Here is a 24,278-nt window from a genome sequence, read left to right as displayed (position 1 = left end):
TCCATCCCTCTTAAATACTTGTGATGCAGAAATGTCAACAGAACCATCAAAAGGGAGACGTGTACCTGAGTCCAGAGGACCCTCAAGGTGCTGGAATACAGAACTGCTAGGACTGAACTTGGCCAGCTAAACTATATATATATATATACATATATATATATATATATATATATATATATCCCCACTTCTTGTGTCCCCAGAAAAGTCATGAAGACTGGGCTACCCTCAAACTCATGGAGCTCCCCCAGCCTCCGTCCTAGGTGCTGGGACTAGAGGCACATGCCACCACACCTGCATCACTTCTCGGGGTTTTTTTTTTTTTTTTTTTTTTGGTTTTTCGAGACAGGGTTTCTCTGTGGTTTTGGAGCCTGTCCTGGAACTAGCTCTGTAGACCAGGCTGGTCTCGAACTCCCAGAGATCCGCCTGCCTCTGCCTCCCGAGTGCTGGGATTAAAGGTGTGCGCCACCACCGCCCGGCATTTCTCGGGTTCTTGAGACAAGTGTCCCACTGTAGAATATAGGCCGGCCCTGTGTTTGTAATCCTCCTGCCTCAGACCCCCAAGTACTGGGATCACAAGTGTAAACCTCCACACTCAACTTGCTTTGTCATTTTTGTGTGTGTGTGTGTGTGGTGCCAAGAAACCAAACCTAAATCCGCCCATCTGCCAGACAAGTGCTCTACCACGGAGCACCACCCACGCCCTGATTTTAATGTATCGTCATGCCCCCACAGCACCACCCAGCCTCATTCCCGAGTCAGGGTGGAGGACACCCACTTCCAATCAAACCCTTAACAACAAAGCAGTTAAGGCCTATTAAATGAAGCCGGGGAGCACCGCCATCAGGATCTGCACGTTTATTTTGCTCAATGTACGACGGCTACACAGTGACTCACATTCATGAATATTCCATCACTGAGGAAAACTGCTAAGAATGGTCCGTGTGCGAAATAATTCCTTAGCGAAACACGGAGTTGGGGGGAAATCACTTGATTAGACCTTAAAGTAGTTCACTGCATACATGACGAGAAAGCACAGGCAATCGGAGAGCGTCCGCGGCGTTCTCCTGCACTGCAATAGTTAGAATTTCACCATGACAAACACCAGACATTAAGAGTAAGCTAACACTGGTGTTTCTTTAGTTCCCTCCCCCCGAAAAAAAAAAATATAGAACTGCATGTCACTATAGCAACATCCAAAACAGATCAATTTGTTACAATCACTATTTGGTAAAGCAAACTTTACCCTGAAAGGAAAAAAAAAATTAAATTAAAAAAAGTTTAAAAACTTTTGAAGTCTTAGTTTTTTTTGTCATAGGAATACATAACACCTACAGTATAAGTTAATAAATGTCAAGCTACCGCATAGAAATACAACGCCAGCATGCACAAATACTGTATCAATAGGACGGAGGAGCAACCGCGGCACTGCAGACAGCGTCATAGGCAGGTGCGCTTCTCAACAGTAACGGAGAGGAGAAGAAACCATCCAAGCTCAAACATCAGGTCCCGCTCTTCCCTCTTCAGTTCTACCCTCTCACATGATTTTTCTAGAACGCAGCCAGGGTCAAGGCTGACACTGAAAGAGAAACTAGGTTTTGCAATTCCAGTAGGTCATTTCCAAACACCACAGGCGGGACAAGGACATGCTCACTGCGGACAGAAACAGACTAGGTAAAGCCCCACTGACCCCTCTGTCCATGGCGGCTCTGGCGGCCAAGCTTCCTTCAGCCGTTCTTCCGTGGGCCTCGGTTAGTGGGTCCTTGCGCACTAACAAAGGAGGGGCCTCTGAGGAAAGGCATGCTAGGGCTGTGCAGAGGGACATCACCAGCATCCTGCTAGGGCACTCACTTCGTAAGTGGAAGCTTGGTTTTGGTATGAGAAAAGGTGGCTGCCAGGTCTTTGTCTGAACGTGAGGAAACCAAGTCTGGGGTGCTGCTCATCTTGGGAATCCATGCGACCATGGATCCTCTAGAAGACAAACTGCACACTCTCCATGCAACAAGGCATGTTTTCGGGTAACTTATCCACAGTGAGAATGAGGGACCTAGGACTCTAAGGGAGACGGACCAAGTAGGACATAGCAGCATAGCTTCAATGTCACATGTACAGTGACCTCACGATTGAGAAGCCCATCTCCAGCATCTATGCTTTCATTCAAAAGGAAAACAGGAAAGCTCAGATCAGACAGGAGCTGAGCACTGCCCCCTGGTGAGCACTGCCCCCTGGTGAGAGCATCAGCTACCCTTCACCAAGCACTTGGAGAAGGAGTACTGGGCTGTGGGAAGGGGACTAGGACAACTGACCTGGGGACCGGGCTCCCACCCTGGACAGGCTTGAGTGAAGCTGTCTCTTCCCAGTGGGTTTCCTGCTGGCTCAGCTGCTTGCACCTGAGCTCCTCTTTCTTGATGACCACCCAGCCCTACCTACACTCTAATCCAGTGGCCTCGAGACACCTGCACGCTGCCAGCACAAGGCGCGGGGGAGACTCAGTGCTGAGAAACTAAGACAGGCAGTGACTGAGGAAGGAGCCCCGGCTGCTGGAGAGCGGAGTCTCTGAAAATACCAACATGAGAAACGACATACAGACCTGATTCTTTTCCATCTTCTCTGTGTGTGCTGCTTAACAGTTTCTGTTTGTGATGGGTTTAACTTAAAGAGTTTAAAAAAAAGAAAGAAAGGTATCCACGGCCAGTCACCTGCCAAACACCCATTAACCACACGTAAGAGGAAGTTCTGATTCTCAGCATGAAGGAGCCGAGGAACTGTCAGACCAACCTGGATACAGTGGAATACGGATGCAAAGCTGAGCTGACGAAGAAAAACCCAGAACCAATGGCTTGATGTCGTGTATGGCTGTCATGTAGAAATACTGTAAACTAGAATTTAGTGTTAATACTGTTAACCTATCAGACTTCAGACTCGGGGCCAGGCCTGACCCGTCAGTAAAGCTTGTGTTTTCCACAATAAGCCTGTCCACTTGGGCAATTTAAACTATGCTTTCTCTGGTAGAGATCACCCTGGGGAAAGGGGAAACAAAACAAAACAAAACAAAAACCCAGCACAGCCACAACAGAGAGAAAACAGCCACAGAGCTGAAGAGGAGAGCGTATGGACGTAAGAATCCTTCCTGGAACCACAGAACACACTGAATGAGGGCCATCCGTCTCCGGTTTCTCTTCTCATCTTAAAACCCTACCGTCTAGCAATAAGTTAAACTAAAGGCAGACAGCTCCACTTGCACGAACCTGCACAACAGTCCGGGTGCCCGTGTGAGGCTGCTACTCCGATACCAGCATAGCAAGCCTGACTTTCCACTAGTGGTATTTTGGCAAAAATGTCAAAGAGGCGATCAAAGACAGGACAGTCGTGGGTTTCTCCCTGGGAAGGTCAGCCCTCCCTTTCCCCTCCCCCACCCGACCCCCAACTCATGGGAAAAAATAAAGACTGCAGTAGTAGCATCAGCGTGCGCTGCCAGTCCACCTGGGCCTTAATTGTTGCCTTCGCCGCCGTCGTCATCTTGCTGGTCGCTCGTCCAGAGCGTTAGGTTGTCTCGGAGCAGCTGCATGATCAGAGTGGAGTCCTTGTAGGAGTCCTCGTTCAGAGTGTCGAGCTCGGCGATGGCATCGTCGAAGGCGGTCTTGGCCAGGTGGCATGCCTGCTCCGGGGCATTCTGGATCTCATAGTAGAAAACGGAGTAGTTAAGCGCCAGGCCCAGCCGGATGGGGTGGGTGGGCTGCATGTGCTCCTTGCTGATCTCGTGGGCTTCGCTGTAGGCCTTCTCAGATGACTCCACCACGGTCGCCCTTTTCTCTCCCGTGGCCACTTCAGCCAGGTAGCGGTAATAGTCCCCTTTCATCTTCAGGTAGAACACCTTGCTCTCATACTGGGTCTCGCTGCAATTCTTGATCAGGTAGTTGTCCAGCAGGCTCAGCACATCCTGGCACACGGCCTCCAGCTCCTTCTCGATCTTCTCCCGGTAGGCGCGGACCATCTCTATCTTCTTCTCATTGCCATCCGCGGAGGTCTTCTGCTCGATGCTGCTGATGACCCTCCAGGAGGAGCGGCGAGCCCCCACCACGTTCTTGTAGGCCACTGACAGGAGGTTCCGCTCCTCGTTGGACAGCGGTTCATTCAGCTCTGTCACCTGGAGAAGAAGGAACCAAGCATCTTTAGGACACGAGATGATAACGGGAAAAGCATATCCTCCCACCAGCCCACCCATAGCAGGTCCTTCAGCTGCCCAGAGAGCTAGGGGCAGAAAGACAAACTGTGCTCTGCTGGGCAGATGGGGAAGAGGTGACAGAAAGGGAGCAAGGCAGTGAATTCCACAGCAGTGAGCAGAGTGTGCCCCCAGAGTGCCTGTCAGTCCAGGTCTTACACAAGCCAGATCCACCAAGTGCAAACGTCAAGAGATCTCGTGTGCCATGGGCAATCCTAGTGTGAGACGGCCGTGCACGTCCTCAGCGAGTTTCCTCAACCTGCCCTGTCCCCTTGAGCCCTAGGCCCTCTGGGAATGAATGAGTCACCCTCAAACTGACCTTTGAGGAAAAAAGAGGAACTTTTCCTACTCCTTCACTAACACCAAACAAATGACATATCACAGAAAGGAAGTCAACACTGGGCGACTGCGCCAGACAAGATGGCTCAAAGGGTAAAGTCGCCTACTGTCAAGCCTCACAACTGGGATCTGACCCTGGGATCCAGTGGCGAGAACTGATTCTCCCAAGTTGTCCACGACCTTTACATGTCATACAAATGTGCTCCCCCAACACACATAAAAATAAATGGAATAAAGAATTTAAAAATGAGGCCAGGCAGTGATGCCAACATGCCTTTAATTCCAGCACTCAGGAGGAAGAGGCAGGTGGATCTCAGTTCGAGACCAAACTGGTCTATAGAGTAAGTTCCAGGACAGCAAGGGCTACACAGAGAAACCCTGTCTCTAAAAAATGGGCTGGAGCCGGGCGGCGGTGGCGCACGCCTTTAATCCCAGCACTCGGGAGGCAGAGGCAGGCAGATCTCTGTGAGTTCGAGGCCAGCCTGGTCTACAAGAGCTAGTTCCAGGACAGGAACCAAAAGCTACGGAGAAACCCTGTCTCGAAAATTAAAAAAAAAAAAAAAAGGGGGGGGGGCTGGAGAGATGGCTCAGTGGTTAAGAACACTGGTTGATCTTCTAGGACCGTGGATTCGATTCCTAGAACCTACATGAGAGCTCACAACCACATATAACCACAAGACCAGGGGATCTGATGCCCTCTTCTGAGCCCTGTGGGTACCAGGCACACATCACATATACTACAGACACAGGTAGGCAAAATATCCCCACACATAGAATCTTTGAGTTTGAGGCCAGTCTGGTCTACATAGTAAGTTCAAAAGAGAACGGGACGAGCAACTTAAGACTCTGATCATGTGGGACTGTAGCAGGCCGAGGAACTGGACTAACAGTCTCTAACGGGCTACACCACCTCTTGGGGCTGAACCACAGCTAAGCAGCAGAGTCCCGTCCTCGTGCTCCACTGGGGAAAACAAGAAGGGACAAGAGAGGCAGCCACTTGGTGCTGAAGATGGAACCCAGGGTGACAAGCACACCACCATCCTGCCACTGCACTGTGCTTGAGCCCAGTATGTGACGCTAACCTCTGGCCTTCTTCATTTCAATAGTCAAGAAGAGGAAAGAGCCAGGCTCTGGTTCTGCTAAGACTCAAAGAAGGAAGTCAAGCAAGAAGCACTTTCTGCTCTGAGTCTATTACTATTCCGTGCCAACTGCAGCCTGAAGGATACAGCCGGCCATCCCCTCAGTCAGGTTTCTGCTGCTGTGAGGAACACAGGACCAAAACCAGTATTTCTTCTTAGAGCTCTCAGCTCACACTGGTTTTTTTTTTTTTTGGGGGGGGGGGTCAGGCAGGAAGCTTGGAGGTAGAGACCATGGAGGCTTGTTCTCCATGACTTACTCAACTTTTACTTTCCAAGACCACCCCCTCCTGCCCAGGGGTGGCACCACCCACTATGGGCTGGACCTTCATCTATCACTATTCAAGAAAACACTCCACAGCTTTGCCCACAGATGACTCTAGCTTGTGTCAAGTTGACAAAACAAAAAACCAAGAAAACAACCTCCCCTAAAAAAAAAAAAAAAAAAAAACCAACAACAACAACAACAAAAAAAAAAAAAAACCCAAAAAACAATGCAGCCAGGGCACCTGGCCTTGACCTTTCAATTCCTCTGCTTTAGCCTCTTAGGCTGGACTGCATGTGTGGCCAACTTGCCTCACTCCTACTCAGTTCTAAGGCCTATTAAGTCAGTACAAAACTCCCAAAGGGGGAGCTTGTTGAGTGACCTCCATTTTTCTGCTCTGTGTGGTCATCATTACATTTTAGGTGGTGTTGGGGAGCAAGTCCAGGGCCCCTGGCATGCTAAGCCAGCCCTCTATCCACATACTTATTATACATGTTGATGGCTATCCTCAGGCGTGTGAGACGAGGTCTCACTACAACACAGCCCTTAGCCTGGCTGTGGTGGCACTCCTATCCTGTAATACCAGCACTTGGGAGGCAGAGGCAGGTGGAGTTTGAGGCTAGTCTGGTCTACAGAGGGAGTTCCTGGGAAACCAGGGCTACATAGAGAAACCTTGTCTCAAAAAACAAAACAAAGAGAGAGACTCTAACATAGCCTTGGCTGATCTCTAACTTATCCACCTGTCTGGCTCTAGCACCCATGCAGACATGCAGTGCTGAGGTGTGGGATGGCGCCTTTGAGAGACCTTGACTATTCTTCACTCAGCACCAGCACCCCACAGAGGCACCTCTGAGATCTTCCTGGAGTCTCTTTGGCCTGACATTTTAGCTCTTTATATATTTTTTCCATGAACCCCAACGGCAGCCTGTAAAAAACAAACTCCTAGGACAGACTGGGACCCAGGTCCCTGAGGCTCTCAGGCCACCAGCCCCTAGCCTGTTCTCTGGTCTTTGCGGAAACTAAAGCCCTGCTGCAGTGCAACTCAATCACTGTCTCGGATGCCAGGACAGCTCAAGTGCCTGCAGCCATAGAGATCCAGTTCTGGCCTTTGCCCTAAATCATGCTGTCCTTATTTCAAGAGCCTGGCGCTATTTAAAGCTCGGGTGACCTCATCAGCACACTCCACTGGCTCTGCTCTTGCTGCAGGACTTCTGGCTGCAGAGTTCAGAAGCAGCAGTGGGCGATTATAGAGACAGAGTTTAAGACTCCTTGCCGCCAACTGCAACATGGAGATTGTGCAAGGACAACAAAAACCTTTAGCTAGAGTAACTCAGCCACATCTGGAACAGTCTCCATGTTCCCTGCCAGTGAAAACTAAGTTAGAGGGAAACCTTAGGCTCTAAGACGTCTGCTCAAAGAAAAAAAAAAGGAGCCAAGGGGCAGACCTGTAATCCGGGCCACTAAGGGGGCAATGTAAGGCCAGCTCAGGCTACAAATCAAATTCCAGAACGACCAGAGGTACACAGAGACCCTGTTGCAATTTCAAAACAAAAATGAAGATCAACTGAAGTCAGGAAGGGAGATGGTTCAGCATTTGAGAGCACTTCTATTCTCAGCGGACTCAGGTTTGGCTCCCAGATGCACACAACAGCCTATAACCTTCTTTAACTCCAGTCCAAAGCACTCATAACCAGGCATGCTCACACACGTATGTACAAACACAAAAGACACTTAACCATGCTATCTATGGTCCTCTTTTAAAACTTACTCAATTTTAATTGTGTACACCCGAGTGCAGGTGTCTTCGGAGGTCAGAAGTGGGCAGCAGGTCCTGTGGAGCTGAAGTTACAGGGAGCTGTGAGCTACCCCATGTGAGTGCTGGGAACCAAGCCTAGTCCTCTGCAAGAGCAGCACACACTCCAACCACCAAGCTATCTCCAGGCCCCTAAACATTTCATTTATGTGTATGACTGTTCTGCTTCATGTATGTGGGTGCACCGTGTGTGCAGTGCCTAAAGGTGCCAGAAGAGGATACTGGAACTGGAGTTACAGATGCTTGTGAGCTGCTGTAGGGGTGCTGAGAACTGAACCTGGATCGCCATCAAAAGCTCTGTGGGAATCAGAGGAAAACTTTGTAGAAGTTCATCCTTCCTTCTATCATTTGGGTTCCAGAGACTGAACTCAGATCCTTGGGCTGGAGGCGGGCACCTTACTAGGTGAGTCATATACTGGCCCCAAAGCCTTTTTGATTTGTTTTGTTTAAAGAGGGGGGAAAAAAATCTAGTGGTATTCAAAGAAGGCTCAACCACGATAGCCTATTCCATGACAAAGAGCCTGACACTAGGAGGGAAGGGTTAGCTCCACCACTAAATGGTCCCTCCGCCCCACCTCCATTCTGGTCACAAACCTGTGTAGCCTTGGCTGGACTGGAACTCACAAAGCTCTGCCTCCTGGGTGCTAGGATCAGGTGTCCTTCTTCACACGTCCCTGTCTATTGTGTGAACACGATCAAAGGCTACCTTCTCCATAACTAGAAAGGGTAGAGAGTCCAAGTCCCCGTTCTTCAGAGCTGTGTGTTCTGCCTAAACACAACTGAGACAGTGGAGACGGACAAGAGTGCCAGCCTGGAATCATTCAAAGACGCTGGGTTTAATCTGCAGCATTGTGTGTGTGTGTGTGTGTGTGTACGGGGGGAAACGCTTTCTGAACTCCTAACTCAAGTTCAAGTTTCTGTTAGTGACTGAAAATGGCAGAAATAAAAAATTGAGTAAAAAGGGTTGAGAATCTCCAATTCTCACCATGTCAAAAGTCTGTTCGAAAAGAGCCAGGTAGTAGTAGTGCCAACTGTTCTCCCCTCGAGTTCTTACAGCAGTACACAATCTTCCCTAAGATCAGCAACTATGGAGATCCTGGGGTAGCTACCTAATGGCTTTGACCTTAAAGCCCTGGAGTACAAGGTCATTCACACCGTACCTGGAACACAACACTGGGCCAGCTAAGAATAAGGCTGGCCATAGGAGGCACACGCCTTTAATCCCAGCACCCAGGAAGCAGAGGCTGGAGCTCTCTGGGAATCTGAGGCTAGCCTGCTTCACCTAGTTAGACACACACACACACTTTCTCTCCATAGACAAGCATGGGCATCTACAGAATGTTCTAGAGTGTTCTGCTTAGTTATAGTGATGTGTGTATTGTACAGATGGCCCATACTTACTAAATAATAAACTAAAACTTGAGAAATGTTGTACCTTGGATAACTGAAGAGCATCTGTGCAGAAGAGCTGAGAGACAACTTCAGCACTGCTATTTTTAGAAGGCCTCTCTGTAAGGCTGATCCATCTGTACAAACTATATGGTTTAGGTCGACAGGTGCCCAGAAACACCTAAGGTACTAGTCTTTAGGACTCCCCTGGTGAGCACTAGTCATCTGCCACCCGTCTGGCTGAAGTGTACCCCATGTGCTGTCCCTGGAAGCCTATGCCTGGCCAACTTTTGCAGCACCGGATCTTAGCCATGAGCAAACTGGCCTTGAATAATTAATGAATGTAAGGGTAACCTTGGGGACCCCAAAGTAAGCTTATCCCAGAAATTTTGAGTCAGCACACCTCTTAAGATCTGATGAGCTAGCACTCAGCAGCCCAGGGGAGGAAGATCATGGGCTATGCAGTAAGACCCTGTCAAAAAGTATGACAAAGGGCTGGAGAGATGGCTCAGAGGTTAAGAGCATTGCCTGTTCTTCCAAAGGTCCTGAGTTCAATTCCCAGCAACCACATGGTGGCTCACAACCATCTGTAATGGGGTTTGGTGCCCTCTTCTGGCCTTCAGGCATACACACAGAGAGAATATTGTATACATAATAAATAAATAAAAAAAAAGTATGACAAAATGCCGGGCGGTGGTGGCGCACACCTTTAATCCCAGCACTCGGGAGGCAGAGGCAGGCGGATCTCTATGAGTTCGAGACCAGCCTGGTCTACAAGAGCTAGTTCCAGGACAGGCTCCAACTACAGAGAAACCCTGTCTCAAAAAAAAAAAAAAAAAAAAAAAAAAGTATGACAAAGGAACATGCCCTTAAAGGGACAGCACTTATCAAACAATGCACTGAGCCTCATGGGGCACCGGAGCCAGCCACACTGCCCGGTGCTGCGGTGAGGAACCAGGCTTACTCTCTGTGGATCAGGCTTTGTCCTTCGTTGTCTGAGGCAAGATCTCACGTAGCCCAGGCTGCCCTCTGATCCTCCAAGCTCCACCTCCGGAGAGATAGTTAGTGTGGACCAGCAGGCTTAGCTCAGGAATGTTTGTGTCCTTAAGGTTACAAAACAGCCCCGGAAGCTGGAGGTTTTGCTAACAGCTATCACGCCGAGTCAAATGGGACAAAAGGGAAACATCCCAGAAAAAAATCCTACAAGAATCATGAGACACTGAGAATACATTCAGACCCAAGATCAAGGTCTCAGAGGGGATAAAACTGAGCTAGAACCCAAGACTTTGTAACAGTCACTGAGTCCATAGGTCTTTTTACAACTAAACTCACTTTACAGATGTGACCATGAGTGAGAAAGTCCTTCCCCAGTCCCAGAGCTCACACGTGTTCTGCACAGGAGCAAGGGATGATGTAGGTCCAGTCATATCAGAGAAAACGGCAGCTTCACTAACAAATACTTAAAGACTAAGAATTCCTAAAGATCACCAGGTGGTGCTGTGCACACCTTTAACCCCAGCATTCGGGAGGCAGAGGCAGGAGGATCTCTGTGAGTTTGAGATTAGCCTGCTCAGCCGGGCAGTAGTGGCGCACACCTTTAATCCCAGCACTCGGGAGGCAGAGGCAGGCGGATCTCTGTGAGTTCGAGGCCAGCCTGGTCTACAAAGGGAGTTCCAGGACAGGCTCCAAAGCTACAGAGAAACCCTGTCTCGAAAAACAAACAAAAAAACAAACAAAAAAAAAAAAGAGATTAGCCTGCTCTACAGAGCAAGTTCCAGGACATTCAGGACAACACAGAGAAACCCTGTTTCAGAAGACCACCCCACCAAAAATCCCAGGATTAGCAGGTATGGTGGCATACTGCTATAATCCCAGTATTTGGAGGCTGAAGCAGGGGAATCACAAGTTCCAAACCATCCCAGGACTACATAAAAACCTGCCTCGAAGATTTTATTCTAACCAGAGAGATGGCTTGGCAGTTTAAACAGTCACAGTTAGTGCAGAGGACCTGAACTTGGTTCCCAGGGGACCTCGGACTCCTCTGCGTAACTCCAGCTGGAGAGGCCCTAACTCCCTCTTCTGTCCTCCAAAGATTCCTGCATATACATGGAATACATCCAAACACACATTTTTAAAAGAATGAGTGCAGTTCGACATTTGGGTTTTGCAGAGATTGTGAGAGATTATAACTATGTGCCTGGTTCCACATTATAAAATTCTCAAACTTTATAACCAGAAATGGGTTCCTACTCAACTGTCTTTTTTTTAGATTTATTTATTTATTATGTTTATAGTATTCTGTCTGCATGTATCCCTGCAGGCCAGAACAGAGTGTCAGATCTCATTACAGATGGTTGTAAGCCACCATGTGGTTGCTGGGAATTGTACACTGGACCTCTGGAAGAAGTCAGTGCTCTTAACCCCTGAGCCCATCCTCCAGCCCTCAACTGGACTAAGTGCTGTTATTCCTAAAGATGAGAAAGATAAAGCTGGGTGTGGTGATCCAGGCTGGCTTATAATCTCAGCATTTGGGAATCTGAAAGCAGGAGGTGCGTGTACTCAAGGGTAGCCCAGGCTATGTGAGACCCTGTCTCACAACAATAGGGCCAGACATGGTAGCACAGATCTTTAATCCCAGCATACGGGAGACAAAAGCAAGCAGACCTCCATGAGTTTGAAGCTAGCCTGGTTTGCACAAGTTATAGGCAGCTGGGGCTACAGTGAGATCCTATCCCCCAAAATAATAATTTTGTAAAAAATCACAATAAATTTTTGACATCTGTGATGTCGGTAGAGATATAGAAGGCTGCCTTCCCTAGCATATATGAAGCCTGTGTCCCCCTCCCCCAATAAAACTGTGGTGGTAGCACTTGATAGGGACAGGCAGATGAGAAAGTCAAGGTCATTCTCAACTACACAGTGACTTTGAAGATAGTTTGGGCTACACAGGACCCCATCTCATAAAAATGTATCTATAAATAAAGGCTCCATTAAAGAGACTGACTTAAGAGCCAAAAGAACTCACATCAACTAGTTCCAAATCTTAAACACTCTCCACTAAAAACTAACTCTTCTCATCAGGCAGTGAGGGTGCAGGCCTTTGAATCCTCACTCGGGAGGCAGAGGCAAGAGGATATCTGAGTTCAAGGCCAGCCTGGTCTACAAAGTGAGTTCTAGGAGAGCCAGGTTACAGAAAAACCCTATCTCAAAGAGGGGTAGAGAAGGGGCTGGAGAGATGGCTCAGAGGTTAAGAGCACTGCCTGCTCTTCCAAAGGTCCTGAGTTCAATTCCCAGCAACCACATGGTGGCTCACAACCATCTGTAATGAGGTCTGGTGCCCTCTTCTGGGCTGCAGGAATACATACAGACAGAATATTGTATACATAATAAGTAAATAAATAAATACTTAAAAAAAAAAAAGAGGGGTAGAGAAAGAAGAACTGCCATTTACAAACAAGGGTGACCCAGACCAGGAAATTCAGCACTAGGGAGACCGAGGGGGAGGGTCGCCACAAATTCTAGGCCAGTCTGGAATGAGGCAGAGGCAGACAGATAGATCTCTGTGAGTTCAAGGCTATCCTGATCTACACATTGAGTTTCAGGGGCGGTCTGAGGTACATAAAGAAACTGTCTCAAAAAAAAAAGGGGGGGGAGTAGGAGCACAGCACTTGCGAGATGGCTAAGCAGGGAGAAGCACTTGCTGCTACCCGAGTCCCAGCACCCAGGTCAAGTAGCTCAGGTCTGCCCACTCCAGCTGCAAGGGCTCCAATGCCTCTGGCCTCTAAGGGCACATATCTCCATTTAGACACACAATTTAAAATAATGAATCTTTTTTTTTTTTTTTTTTGGTTTTTCGAGACAGGGTTTCTCTGTGGCTTTGGAGCCTGTCCTGGAACTAGCTCTGTAGTCCAGGCTGGTCTCGAACTCACAGAGATCAGCCTGCCTCTGCCTCCCGAGTGCTGGGATTAAAGGCGTGCGCTACCATCGCCCGGCTAAAATAATGAATCTTAAATTATAAAACCACCCTCCAAAGCATCTGCCTTCTGTGTCCTTGTTGATATGTGTAATGGCGGCCAGGACCAACTCTGCAGGTTTCTTTGAACCTACTACACCTTACAGAGTCAGCAAAACTAGCTGGCCAGGAGGTTCTAGAGAGCCCCTGCCCCCGCCTCCCTAGTGCTCGGATTACAGACATGTGCCACCCTTCGTGTCTTTCTATATGAGTGCTAGAACTGCAAATTCAGATTTTCTCCTGGGGCAGGAACTCCCCAGCCCCATGCTTGTTCCTCCTGAAAGGGGGCGGCAGGGCCGCGGGCACCACTGCACCTCTACCAACGGTCAGGATGAAGACCTACTTTAGACCACACACTTGAGACACGACAACCCGATCCTATCTCCAGGCAGCTCTGATCTTAGCTGCAGGCCTCCAAAAGGCCATTTTCACTAGTGCCCCACTCGTCCTCACCCTGTACCCCAAGCCCTGATTCAGTGTCCTGACAGGCAGTTCTCAAATGCACGGGATCAATCCAACCCAGTGTTTGTGAAAAGGGCCCTGAACCCACCACCCACCACAGTTCAGCTCCCAAAACGAGTGTCTTCTCCTTCTACTTTGTTTGAAATGAGGTCCCTTCATTTTTGTCCGCAGCGTACACCAGCCTGTGAATGTTGATTCATCCCACCTGGACTAAAGTAACACTGAGGTTACAATGGGCACTACCACACCAGGCTTTGGGTGGGCCTAGGAATTCCGAATTTGAGCCTCTCAACACTGAATCATCTCACCTGTCCATCTGTTGTTTTCTAAAGACCCAGACTCACTCACTAGGTTATCCAGGCTGGCCTCAACCAGAGCTCAAGCAATTCTTTTGCACTGGCCTCCCAAAGAGCTGGACTATAGTGCATGCCACCACAGCTGGCTAAAATAGCAACACTGTTGGTGTCAAAAAGGTTCCACCTTCCCCCAGATCTGTTTCTGGTGAGGCTTCCGTTTAGTTGTCTACCTTCATCTCTTTCCTCCAGACAAAATCTCCAAGACTGATGGTGAAAACTACAGCACTTACCTTCTCATGCTAAAAAGTCCAAGTTCTCCTTGGTTAAATGACATTTAAGCATACTGAAAGATGGGGTCAATGATAGTTAATAAAACAATCTTGAAATTCCCCAAACAAAACAGCCCTAAACTAGACAGCAGTTACAAGATCAAGGGGCTAAATAAATAAATGCGAAGACTCTCACATGCACTGCAATGGAATACATACCAATATTAACACATGCATCAACTAAACCAATTAAGAATATCTGTAATCCCAACACTTGGGAGACTGGGAAACAAAGATGACATTTATGGTCAGTCTTGGCTACCTAGAGAGACCCTGTTGGAGAAAAACATAAGCCTATTGTGTCAAAAGCCTGAAATCCCAGCACACAAGATGCAGAGGCAGAACAGAAAGTCAAGGTCAACCTGGACTCTTCAGGGAGTTCCACCCAAAGCCACAGAGGAGAAAAACACGAACTGGCGTGCACACACACGCTAGGCAGGCAAAAGTGCCAAGCTAAAGCAAAATGGACTTAAAACATGCAGTTGCCAAGAAATCAACTGGGTGTTTACTAGCCTACGAGTTAAAAGAACTGCCCCTTAGGCTTCGAAGCAGCACCAAGCAGGCACAATGGTGCATACTTTTAATCCCAGTTCTCAGGAGGCTGAAACAGGTCAGTCTCAACAGGTCAGTCTCCAAGTTCAAGGAGATCCTGGTCTACATAGCGAGTTTCAGGGCAGCCAAAACTACACAGTGAAACCCTATCTCAAAAAGAGAAAAGAGCCGGGCAGTGGTGCTGCCTGCCTGTCTTTAATCCCAGCACTCGGGCGGCAAAGACAAGTGGATCTCTGTGAGGTAGAGGCCAGCCTGGTCTACGGAGCGAGTTCCAAAGCTACAGAAAAAAAAAAAAACCGTCTCGAAAAACCAAAAAACAAACAAACAAAAAAACATGGGGGGGGCGGGTGAGAAAGCAATCAAGCAGAAGAGCAGCATGGACAAGGCACAGAAAAGCCCACTCTACTGAGCAGAGTTCACCTACCAACCAGCTCAGCAGTCAGCATCACTCTCTCCACCCACTCCCAACCCACCCAAGATTCCAGGTCCCTCATGGGAGCAGGAGCTGACGGTAAGCATCTCTTTAACACCAATGGGGAAAGGAAATTACCTACCATCTGCAGAAAAAAAAAAAACACTACACTCTGAGGCTGCTAACTGTGAATTTAAAGATACTGCTGGTAATTTGAGCATCTGTGGCAAATAAGGGGTAATTTTAAGTAGTCAAAAAGCCATTTTCTGAAATGGTAAATAATCCCAAAGGGGGCCAAGAGAGCAGCAAAGTATTTAGACACAGACTGCCAATATGTTGCAAAGTGGAACACTGGGTGTGTGTGTGTGTGTGTGTGTGTGTGTGTGTGTAGGGGTTTGTTTATCGTACCACTGTTCCAACCCCAAGAAGTAACAAACACTATGAGCTGCCCAACATGGGTGATGGGTGTTGAGTGTTCCCTATGAGCCACAGATACTCTAACCACTGAGCTGCACAACATCCAACTGCAGTTTTAGTTTTAGCCCAGAACTCAAACGGCTGAGGCAGAAAGATCAAGTTCCAGGACAACTTAGGCTACACAGTAGAATCTTGTCAGTAAGGGAAAAAGGTATTCGGGCTAGTGAGATGGCTCATCAGGTAAAGGTGTCTGTCACTAAATCTGACAACACCAGTTTGTTCTCTGGAATCTCCATGGTGTAAGGAGACAGTCACCTCCCACGCTAGTCTCAGACCTAAATACACTCTCAATATAAGCACAATGTGATAAAAATTATTTGTAAAATGTAACATTCCTCCTTTGCTTTATGTATATGGTGTTTTGCCTGCATGCATGTCTGTGTCCCATGTGTATACAATGCCCAGATGTCAGCAGAGTCAAGCCCTCTGGAACTGGAGCTACAGATGCCTGTGAGCCATAGGGGTGCTGGGAATCAAACCCAGGTCCTCTACAAGAGGGACAAGTGTTAACTGCTGAGCTATTTCTCCTACCCCCAAAAAAGAAAAAACAAAACAAAACAAAACAAAAAAAAATACAAACAAACAAAACAAAACCCCACAGGTTTAGGGGCTGGAGAGATGGCTCAGTAGTTTGGAGCTAGCCTCAGCAACACAGGGAAATCTAGTCTAGGGGAGTAGCAGGTAAACATCTGAGTTCAACTGCTAACAAAAAAAACCCAACAAAACAAAACAAAAAAAACCCCACAGCTTGGCCTCCCACACCTTCAAAGTACAAACACCACAGGGCATCTCGCAGATCCCGAGTACCACATCACATCAGCTTTCAGTAAGCTGAGGATACCAAAATGATTTCCACAGCATCCAAAGCAATGTTCTATAGCCTGGGCTGAGGATGTGGCTGAGTTCAGAGGGCCCTCTTAACATACAGAAGAATGATCCCATTCCCAGCACTGTATAAAACATGATTGTACACTCCTATAATCCCAGAACTTGGGAGGTGGAGGAATGAGAAAACATAAATTCAGGGATTAGCCTTGGTTACACAGGTCAGCTTTGGTTAGATCATGATACCATCTCAAAAAATGCCAGTAATGGCCGGGCGGTGGTGGCGCACGCCTTTAATCCCAGCACTTGGGAGGCAGAGGCAGGCGGATCTCTGAGTTCGAGACCAGCCTGGTCTACAGAGCTAGTTCCAGGACAGGCTCCAAAAAAAACCACAGAGAAACCCTGTCTCGAAAAAACCAAAAAAAAAAAAAAAATGCCAGTAATGGAGCTGGAAAGATGGCTCAGAAGTTTAAGAGCTCTGGGGTCTGGGGGCTTTTGCGTAAATTCCTAGCATCCATATCAAATGGCTCGCAACCACCTGGAACTCCAGTTCTAGGGTATCCAATGCCCTCTTCTGGTCCCTGAAGGCATGTGTAAGCATGCGTTGCACATTATATACATTCCAGAATGAACACACATACACACACACTAAAGTAAACCTAAAAAAAAAAAAAAAAGCCAACGCAAAAGTCTCTATCTAAAAAGATCCCGAGCCTGTCTTGGTACCTGTACCTGTAATCCCAGTAGTAGGGCAGTGGAAGCAGGAGGATCAGATGTTCAAGATCAGGTTACACGGTGAGTACAATGCCAGTCTGGCTTTTCTTTTTCCATATGTGAGAACACATTTGAAAATGGAAAAACGACAACTTTTTCCTTTTTACCATTTCACAAAGCTAATGCTCAGGGCACATCGGAGGCATTCCAATCAGGTGAAATGCCGGTGGTAATTTGCTTACCTCCAATAGCCCCTTGCAAGAGTTAGACATGGTTTATTTCTGTAATCCCACCACCCAGTTGGGCTACAAAGTTTCAGGCCAGTAAGAGCTACTCAACAAGTGTCTGCCTCAGTGAAACAGCTACTGCCTAGTCTAAAGCTCCCTCGCAAACCAATTAAAAAAGAAAGGCATGGTGACACACCAGCAGCACACCACTCCGGAGGCAGAGGCAGGCAAACAGGTCTCTGTGAGTTCGAGGATACCCTGGTCTACAGTCTTGGACTAGAGACCCTGCTTTCAAAAAAATAAAAGTGGGGGGGGGCGCTGATGGCACAGGTCATAACCGCAGTTCAACCATAATTTCAAGGCCTACTGATAATAGAGTTCAAGACAAGCCTGGGCAACTTAGAACTGTCTCAAAAACAAGAGTGTTGAGCATGTATGTATCTATCTCAGCTAAATCGCGTGCTTGGCATGCAGAGGACCTGGGTTGAATCTCCAGCCCTGCAAATAAGAAAGAGGAGCTTAGAGTCTACATGCAAATAACATGACAATAATGTTTAAAGGCTACACGTGTTACTTTTGTAAAATTCCAGGGCCCACTGAGTGCAAGGACACAGGCCTACCAGGGCAGCACTCCATGTCTGAGGATACTAAATTCAAGGCCAGTTTCTACTATAGTAAACCTTAAAACAGCATAGGCTGCCTGCCTGATTCCTGTCTCCAGGGTACTGGTTAAGACTACTCGGGCTTTTTTTGTTTGTTTTTTTGAGACAGGGTTTCTCTGTGGCTTTAGAGCCTGCCTTGGACCTCGCTTTGTAGACCAGGCTGGCCTTGAATTCACAGGGATCCACCTGCCTCTGCCTCCCACATGCTGGGATTAAAGGTGTGTGCCACCACCGCCTAACTAGAGGGCTTGGGCTTTTAACTCCAGATTCAGAAGGAGCCAATGGTTCTGCCCCCCTGTGGGCACCTACACTCACATGCACATACCCACATACAGACACATACATATAAATAACTAAAATAAAAACAAATCTTTTTTAGAGCCAACCAGATGATAGTTTCATAATCAAAATGATACCTGATACCTAAAATGAAACCTGAGAGCAGAAAAATGACTACTAAAGGCCACACAGTAGCTGTATACAGCTTACAGTTTTAAAATAGTGGGAAAGATGGCTTGGAAGGTAGAAGGATTAGGAATGCAAGACAGTCACCTACAAAGCAAGTTTGGAGCCAGCCTGGGCTACACGAGACCTGCCTCAGAACTAACCAAAAACTAAAAGGGCCAAGGAAGATGCTTGGTTGTGAAAGAGCAATGGCTGGCTGCTCTTGAATAGGACCTGCGTCAGTTCTCAGCACTTACAAGGCAGCCCAAAGCTATAAGTAACTCCAGTTCCAAGGAATCCGACGCCCTCTTCTGACCGTCAAAGGCACTGATTGCATGCACCTGGTGCACTTACATGGCGGCAAAGCCCTCCAACACATAAATCCTTTGCTTTTTTTTTTCTTCCATGTTTCTCATGGACCTGGCAGAAATACAGAACAATCAAAGTCCGGCCAGATAAAGGGCTATGGCTGGTGGAACTGCAGGTGAGTGAGAAAGGAGCATGCGCCCCTGAGCCTGGCAAGCCACAGAACATGCTGGGAACCAAGATACATTCAATATCTCCCAGTGCAGAGAAAGCGCAGGCTTCTATAGCTCGCCAGGCTCAGTCACTGCCTGGGGAGTGCCCACGTGGGACCTACTACCACACAGCAGGGAAGTCATTCACAAGAGTCAGTCTTGGGCTTGTGAGAACACCAGCCGTGTTTCCACAATCTCCCAAGGCTTAACAGTAGGCTCAGATTTCAGATGAATTACTCTTGTTTGTTTAGGTGAACGTCATATGGTTTTTAAGCTCTGTGACTCTTTACATGGAAATACAAACCTAGTTAAAAGCTAGGTCCCTTCCTCTGCTTTAGGAAACAGTCGAGAGGTCTGATAATAAAGACCAAGGGACAACCAACTAATTACCAATGGCTGAGGGTGGCAGTGGGTACCGTCCAGAGCTGGTAATCATTTCAGTCCAGCAAGCTGGTTTTATAGTCCAGGCCAGTATCTCTTCTTAAACAGACGGCTTCGTCTTTCTCCTCTTTGGGAGGTTCTCCTGCCTCCACTTTCTAAGACATACCCAGCTTCCATTTTTGAACTAAATAAGGGCAATGGTTGCTTAACTATGTAGGAAATATTAAATATCATTAAATTGTACTATTAAATTTTGTTATTGGACTGAGTGAGATTAAGATGTTGTGACTTTTATAAAAAAAAAAAAAACCACATACATATCAGTTGGGTGTGGTGTCTCAGTCCTGTAATTCCAGCACTTGGGAGACAAAGGGGCTAAACAGCTGGAACTGAGTTCAAAGCCTATCTGGTCTTCATAGTGAGAACCTGACTCAAAAAAAGGGGGGGGGGGACAAAAAAAAAAACAACATTCTTTTCAAGACAGGGTCTTTGTGTATCCCTGGCTGTCCTAGAACTCTCTCTATAGACCAGACTGGCTTCAAACTCAAGAGATCCACCTGCCTCTGCCTCCAGAGTGCTGGGATTAAAGGCGTGCGTCACCACTGCCCAGCCCTTCTTTTCAACAATATAGAAGTATTCTTCATAAATGGCAGCTCCTCAAGTATTAAGACTCGGGATCCAGCTGCTAGGCTCTACCTTTAAAAGAATATAATGACAACAGATATTCAAACACATCTTTTAAAGAATTCAGGAAGCACACGAGGGCTTTTTGTATTTTCGATTATTTGGGAGAATAAAGTACTTCGGGGCGCTCAGCAGGTAAAGATGCTTGCTGCCAAGCCTCATGAGCTGAGTTCAATCCCCCAGACCTACATGGTGGAAAGAGAACCAACTCCTGCAAGCTGGCCCTCTGGCTGGTAATAGAATTTAATCTTCATCTTGGTGTTGTGAAGGATCACGTGAGAAGCAAAGTTATATGCTCTCTCCACTCTAAGGAGAACAGCTGGCAGAGAGCCACCTCGGAGGAAGCTGCGAAGGCATCATTACTCCATTAGGGATAATAGCTATTGATCTGGCTCCTGGAAGAACTAGCAGAGAGGAAGAATTCTAAAATCCATTGATTCCACCAGAAGATCTGTTTATGTAACTATGGCCGCCTTCAGCCACTGTGACTTCCCAGCTGAGAGTTCCTAACCCAGGAACTCCAAGGAATTGAGTAGTCCAGAACCTCCTCTCCCCGACAATGCAAGTACCCGCGGCCTACTTAGTATATTAACTTCTCAAGAGGCTACTGAAAGCCAAAGACAGGGTAGCCCAGTGGTCTCCCCCTCATCCAAAAGAATGTGTTCCAAGATCCATAGGATACCTGAAATTGCAGCTAACTCCAAATACTGCATCTCTCACACATACCTGTGAATTTAATCTTTTAGACAGGCAGAGTAAGAGTAATAACTGATAATAAAACAGAACAATTATAACAACAGGCTGGAACAGAAATTGAAGACTTTATTACACTGTAATAATTTTGGCCTATGAGTAGTCAAAGGCAAATGAGAAGACAGCAACTAAAAATGTGGCTAGGGGGACAGTGATACTACCTAACCAGCTGGAACCCTGTAGGCACTCGGCTCGACTGCAAGATTACACGTTTATCTTAAAATGACTTAACTCTCCTTAACTATTCTCTTAACTCTCCTTAACTATTCCTATCCTAGTCACCTACACACACGGCTATGCATGGATTCCAAACATGGCTTTCCCAGACTAATCTCCCTAGATGCAACTAAACCTTAATTTCTTTCACCATGGAAAGTTAAAGCTTACAGGAGAGCTCAACTGGGGCAGGAAGACTAAAAATCTCCCCAATGACGACTGTTCCATCTTTCTGGTGGCGGGGGCTGAACCCAGAGAGTCACACATGAGACACGGTGGGTGAGCTAGCACCACACTGGGAACCAGCTCTGCTCCTGTTTCAAATAAGTACTATGTGGAAACCGGGGGTGAGAGGCAGGCTGATGGCTGATGTGGTTTGGAAAAGCGTTTTTACGAGACCTTTATTTTACAAATCAATTCTCCCTTTCACACATGGTAAGCTTGAGCAGACACAACCTCCCCACATTTAGAAGGGAAACACTGTGCACCGGGTGCTCATTCCCTAACAGTCACTGCAGAGGGTCAGCCATCAGCTTTCCGGCTTTGATGAAAGCCTGCCGCATTGAGATATCCCCAAATGCACACCCCACCTCTGCACTACGACCACAGGGGCATTTCTTATTTAGAAATTCCCTCACTTCTTCACTGCTGGGCTTTTAAAATAAGTGAGATGAATACTTAAAAATATATCAAAGTATCCTATAGTGCTTTGTGAGGGACGTTTACGGTGAATGGGCTTGTCTCCAGAAGTCACTGCCCTTGTGCGTGTCTACAGGGAAATCGTTTTTTTTTTTTTTTTTTTTTTTTATTTTGGAGACCAAGGCCTATCTGGTAGAAGATGGCGTGTTCGATGCCACCTGGCTTGTCGGCTCTTTCTGCATCACCTTGGACAAATGCCATAAGAAAACTCCCTACCAGCCCTTAGGTGCATTGCAGCCTCTGTGTCATTGTGTGTGACATCACTGGGTTGCTATGGATATAGGTGCGAGGTCACTCGCTCTCCTGTGGAACTAGAAATAGGGGAGAATTAGAGTCTAAATATCACAATCTGAAGACATTTCCAACATTAGTGACCTACTCAAGTCCAGCTTGTATCCTTTAGTTGCTAAAGCCTTATAAAAAGGCAACTGGAACACACTAATGCAACAGTATTTCTGATTTTAAAGTCAATTTTTCAGGAGATGACAAAAAAAATTGTAGCTCATTGAATTGGGGAAAGATAAGAACCTGGCATTTGAAAAAAAAACTAGAAAAAATTAGCTAAAAAAAATAATACCATCTCTCTCTTCTTTTCCTTGAAAGGTTGAACATACAAGGCACACTCTGGCATCCACTTCACACCAAGAGCTGCATTTAAAACCTTTGTTACATAAGGCAGGAAGTTAAATATTAAGGGAGTGGGAAACCCAATTATTCATTTTTCTACTTAATTTTTTGCAATATGAAGGACTGCTCCCTCCTCTGCTGGCAAACTGGACCCCAACTCATTAATAAATGAGTGTTACTGACAAAATGATGCAAACAGGAAGGATTTTGCATCTAAGACAAAAATGCGACCACTGGAGATGGAGACCAGTATTCTCTTTAGTATAAGGATGCATTAGGTCAGAGGGAAAAAGCCTCAGATACATTTAACTTAAAAAAAATTTTAAAAGACTTTTTCCCCTTTAAAATAACTCCTCCCAGCCTCCACCCAGTCTAGGCTCTCTGCAATATGACAAATGCAGAATCTTCTGGAATGACTTGATACTGCCTCCCACCAGCGCTTTGTTTGCAATATCAGATCAGACAGAATATTTTTTTTACACTTATGGGAATTTCGGGAGACTCGTGCCTACATTCAAAAGAGAAACTGCATATGTTACAAATTGAATTAGTTAACATTCAAAGACATATTTAACCCTTTTCAATGAAAAAAATGAAAAATGAAGATGGCATATTGAGGGCCATGAACGGAAATGCCAGCGACACACTTATCCCTCCCTCCGTAAAAACCGGAGGACTTGCTTTGGGGAATGGGCGAAGGGAAACCTTTTGTTAAGAAAACGTGAGCAAGGTGGTTTCGATTTTACACCATTAAGCTCGGTTTTTTTGGGGGGGAGGGGGAATCTACATTTTTTTTCTCCCCGAAATGTTCTTTAAAGGTTGTGTCAGTGGTGAAGATGACGGGGGGTGTTGGGAATGGGGAGGCGGAAAACTGGGAGACCTGCTGAGTGAATGGGAAAGGCGCCGCCCAGACACCAGGGAGAGAAAAGAGGAACCGCATCCATGCGGTCCCCCCGCCCCCACGCCTGAGCTGGGAGGAGGGGAAGTGGGGCACAAAGGATGCGCACGGCCCCCAACTCAGATCCCTGGACATTCAGGGTCACATAGAGACCACCCCCCACCCCCGACCAGAGACCAGCCACACAAGACCCCGCCCCAGCCCCGAGCTCGGAGAGGCTGGGAAAGAGGCCGCGTCACCACTCGGGTGCCGGAGTCGCTCATTAGGACCCGTCCCTAATCCCCTCCAAAGAGTGAGATGGAGAGGTGACTTGCCCCTGGGCATGCCTTCCACGCCGAGGATCGTGGTGTCGGGAGCGCTAGGGCGAGGCAGGGGGGAGGGGAGGAGACACTCACGTTCTTCATGGCCGCGGCCATATCGTCGTAGCGCTCCGCCTGCTCGGCCAGCCGGGCTTTCTGCACCAGTTGCTCGCGGTCCACCATCTTCACTGGGCTGAAGCGGGTCGGCTGGAAAGAAGGAAATCGAAGACCGCCTTGAAGGGCTTTAGGGAAAGAGAGAGGAGGCTTGGAGCTCGCGTGTCGGACAGCCGACCCACGAAGCAAGCTGCTCAGGCGAGGACTCGCAAGAGGCGGCACGAGATGCAACCGCGGGACCCGGCGCAAGAAGGCTGCGGCTCCAATGCGTGCCGCGGGCGGACAACCCCCTGCGGTCCCGCCCACACAAGTGACGTAAAAGTCACCTCCCACTCGCGCATGCGCGCGCCCCGCCCGGCCCCGCCCAACCCTTCCTTCACTGGGTTTCTCCCCTATTGGAACACTCCCTGTGATTCCTAGCGGTTTTCTCAGCGTCTCCCCAATTCTCCACTGATCTCTACTGTATCCCTTTCTTCACCCCAATCCTTCGCCTCAGTTTCCTCAAGTCGTTCCTCG

General features: G+C 47.6%; 1 protein-coding gene across 1 annotated transcript; it reads right to left on the bottom strand.

The window, feature by feature from the left end:
• Positions 1-840: 840 nt before the first annotated feature.
• Ywhag (tyrosine 3-monooxygenase/tryptophan 5-monooxygenase activation protein gamma) lies at positions 841-24,075 on the bottom strand. Its single transcript, XM_041648126.1, has 2 exons — positions 23,745-24,075; positions 841-4,144 (listed from the first exon to the last, which is right to left on the bottom strand). Exons 1-2 carry the CDS (start codon positions 23,829-23,831, stop codon positions 3,488-3,490), a joined length of 744 nt encoding a protein of 247 aa, XP_041504060.1. The 5' UTR covers positions 23,832-24,075; the 3' UTR covers positions 841-3,487.
• Between the last annotated feature and the right edge of the window lie 203 nt (positions 24,076-24,278).

Source organism: Microtus oregoni, unplaced genomic scaffold, assembly GCF_018167655.1.
Source record: "Microtus oregoni isolate MIOR12 unplaced genomic scaffold, Mior012 000003F_ref0000135, whole genome shotgun sequence".
NCBI lineage: Eukaryota > Metazoa > Chordata > Mammalia > Rodentia > Cricetidae > Microtus > Microtus oregoni.
Note: the sequence above shows the minus strand (reverse complement) of the source record. Positions and strands in the feature narration are given on the sequence as shown.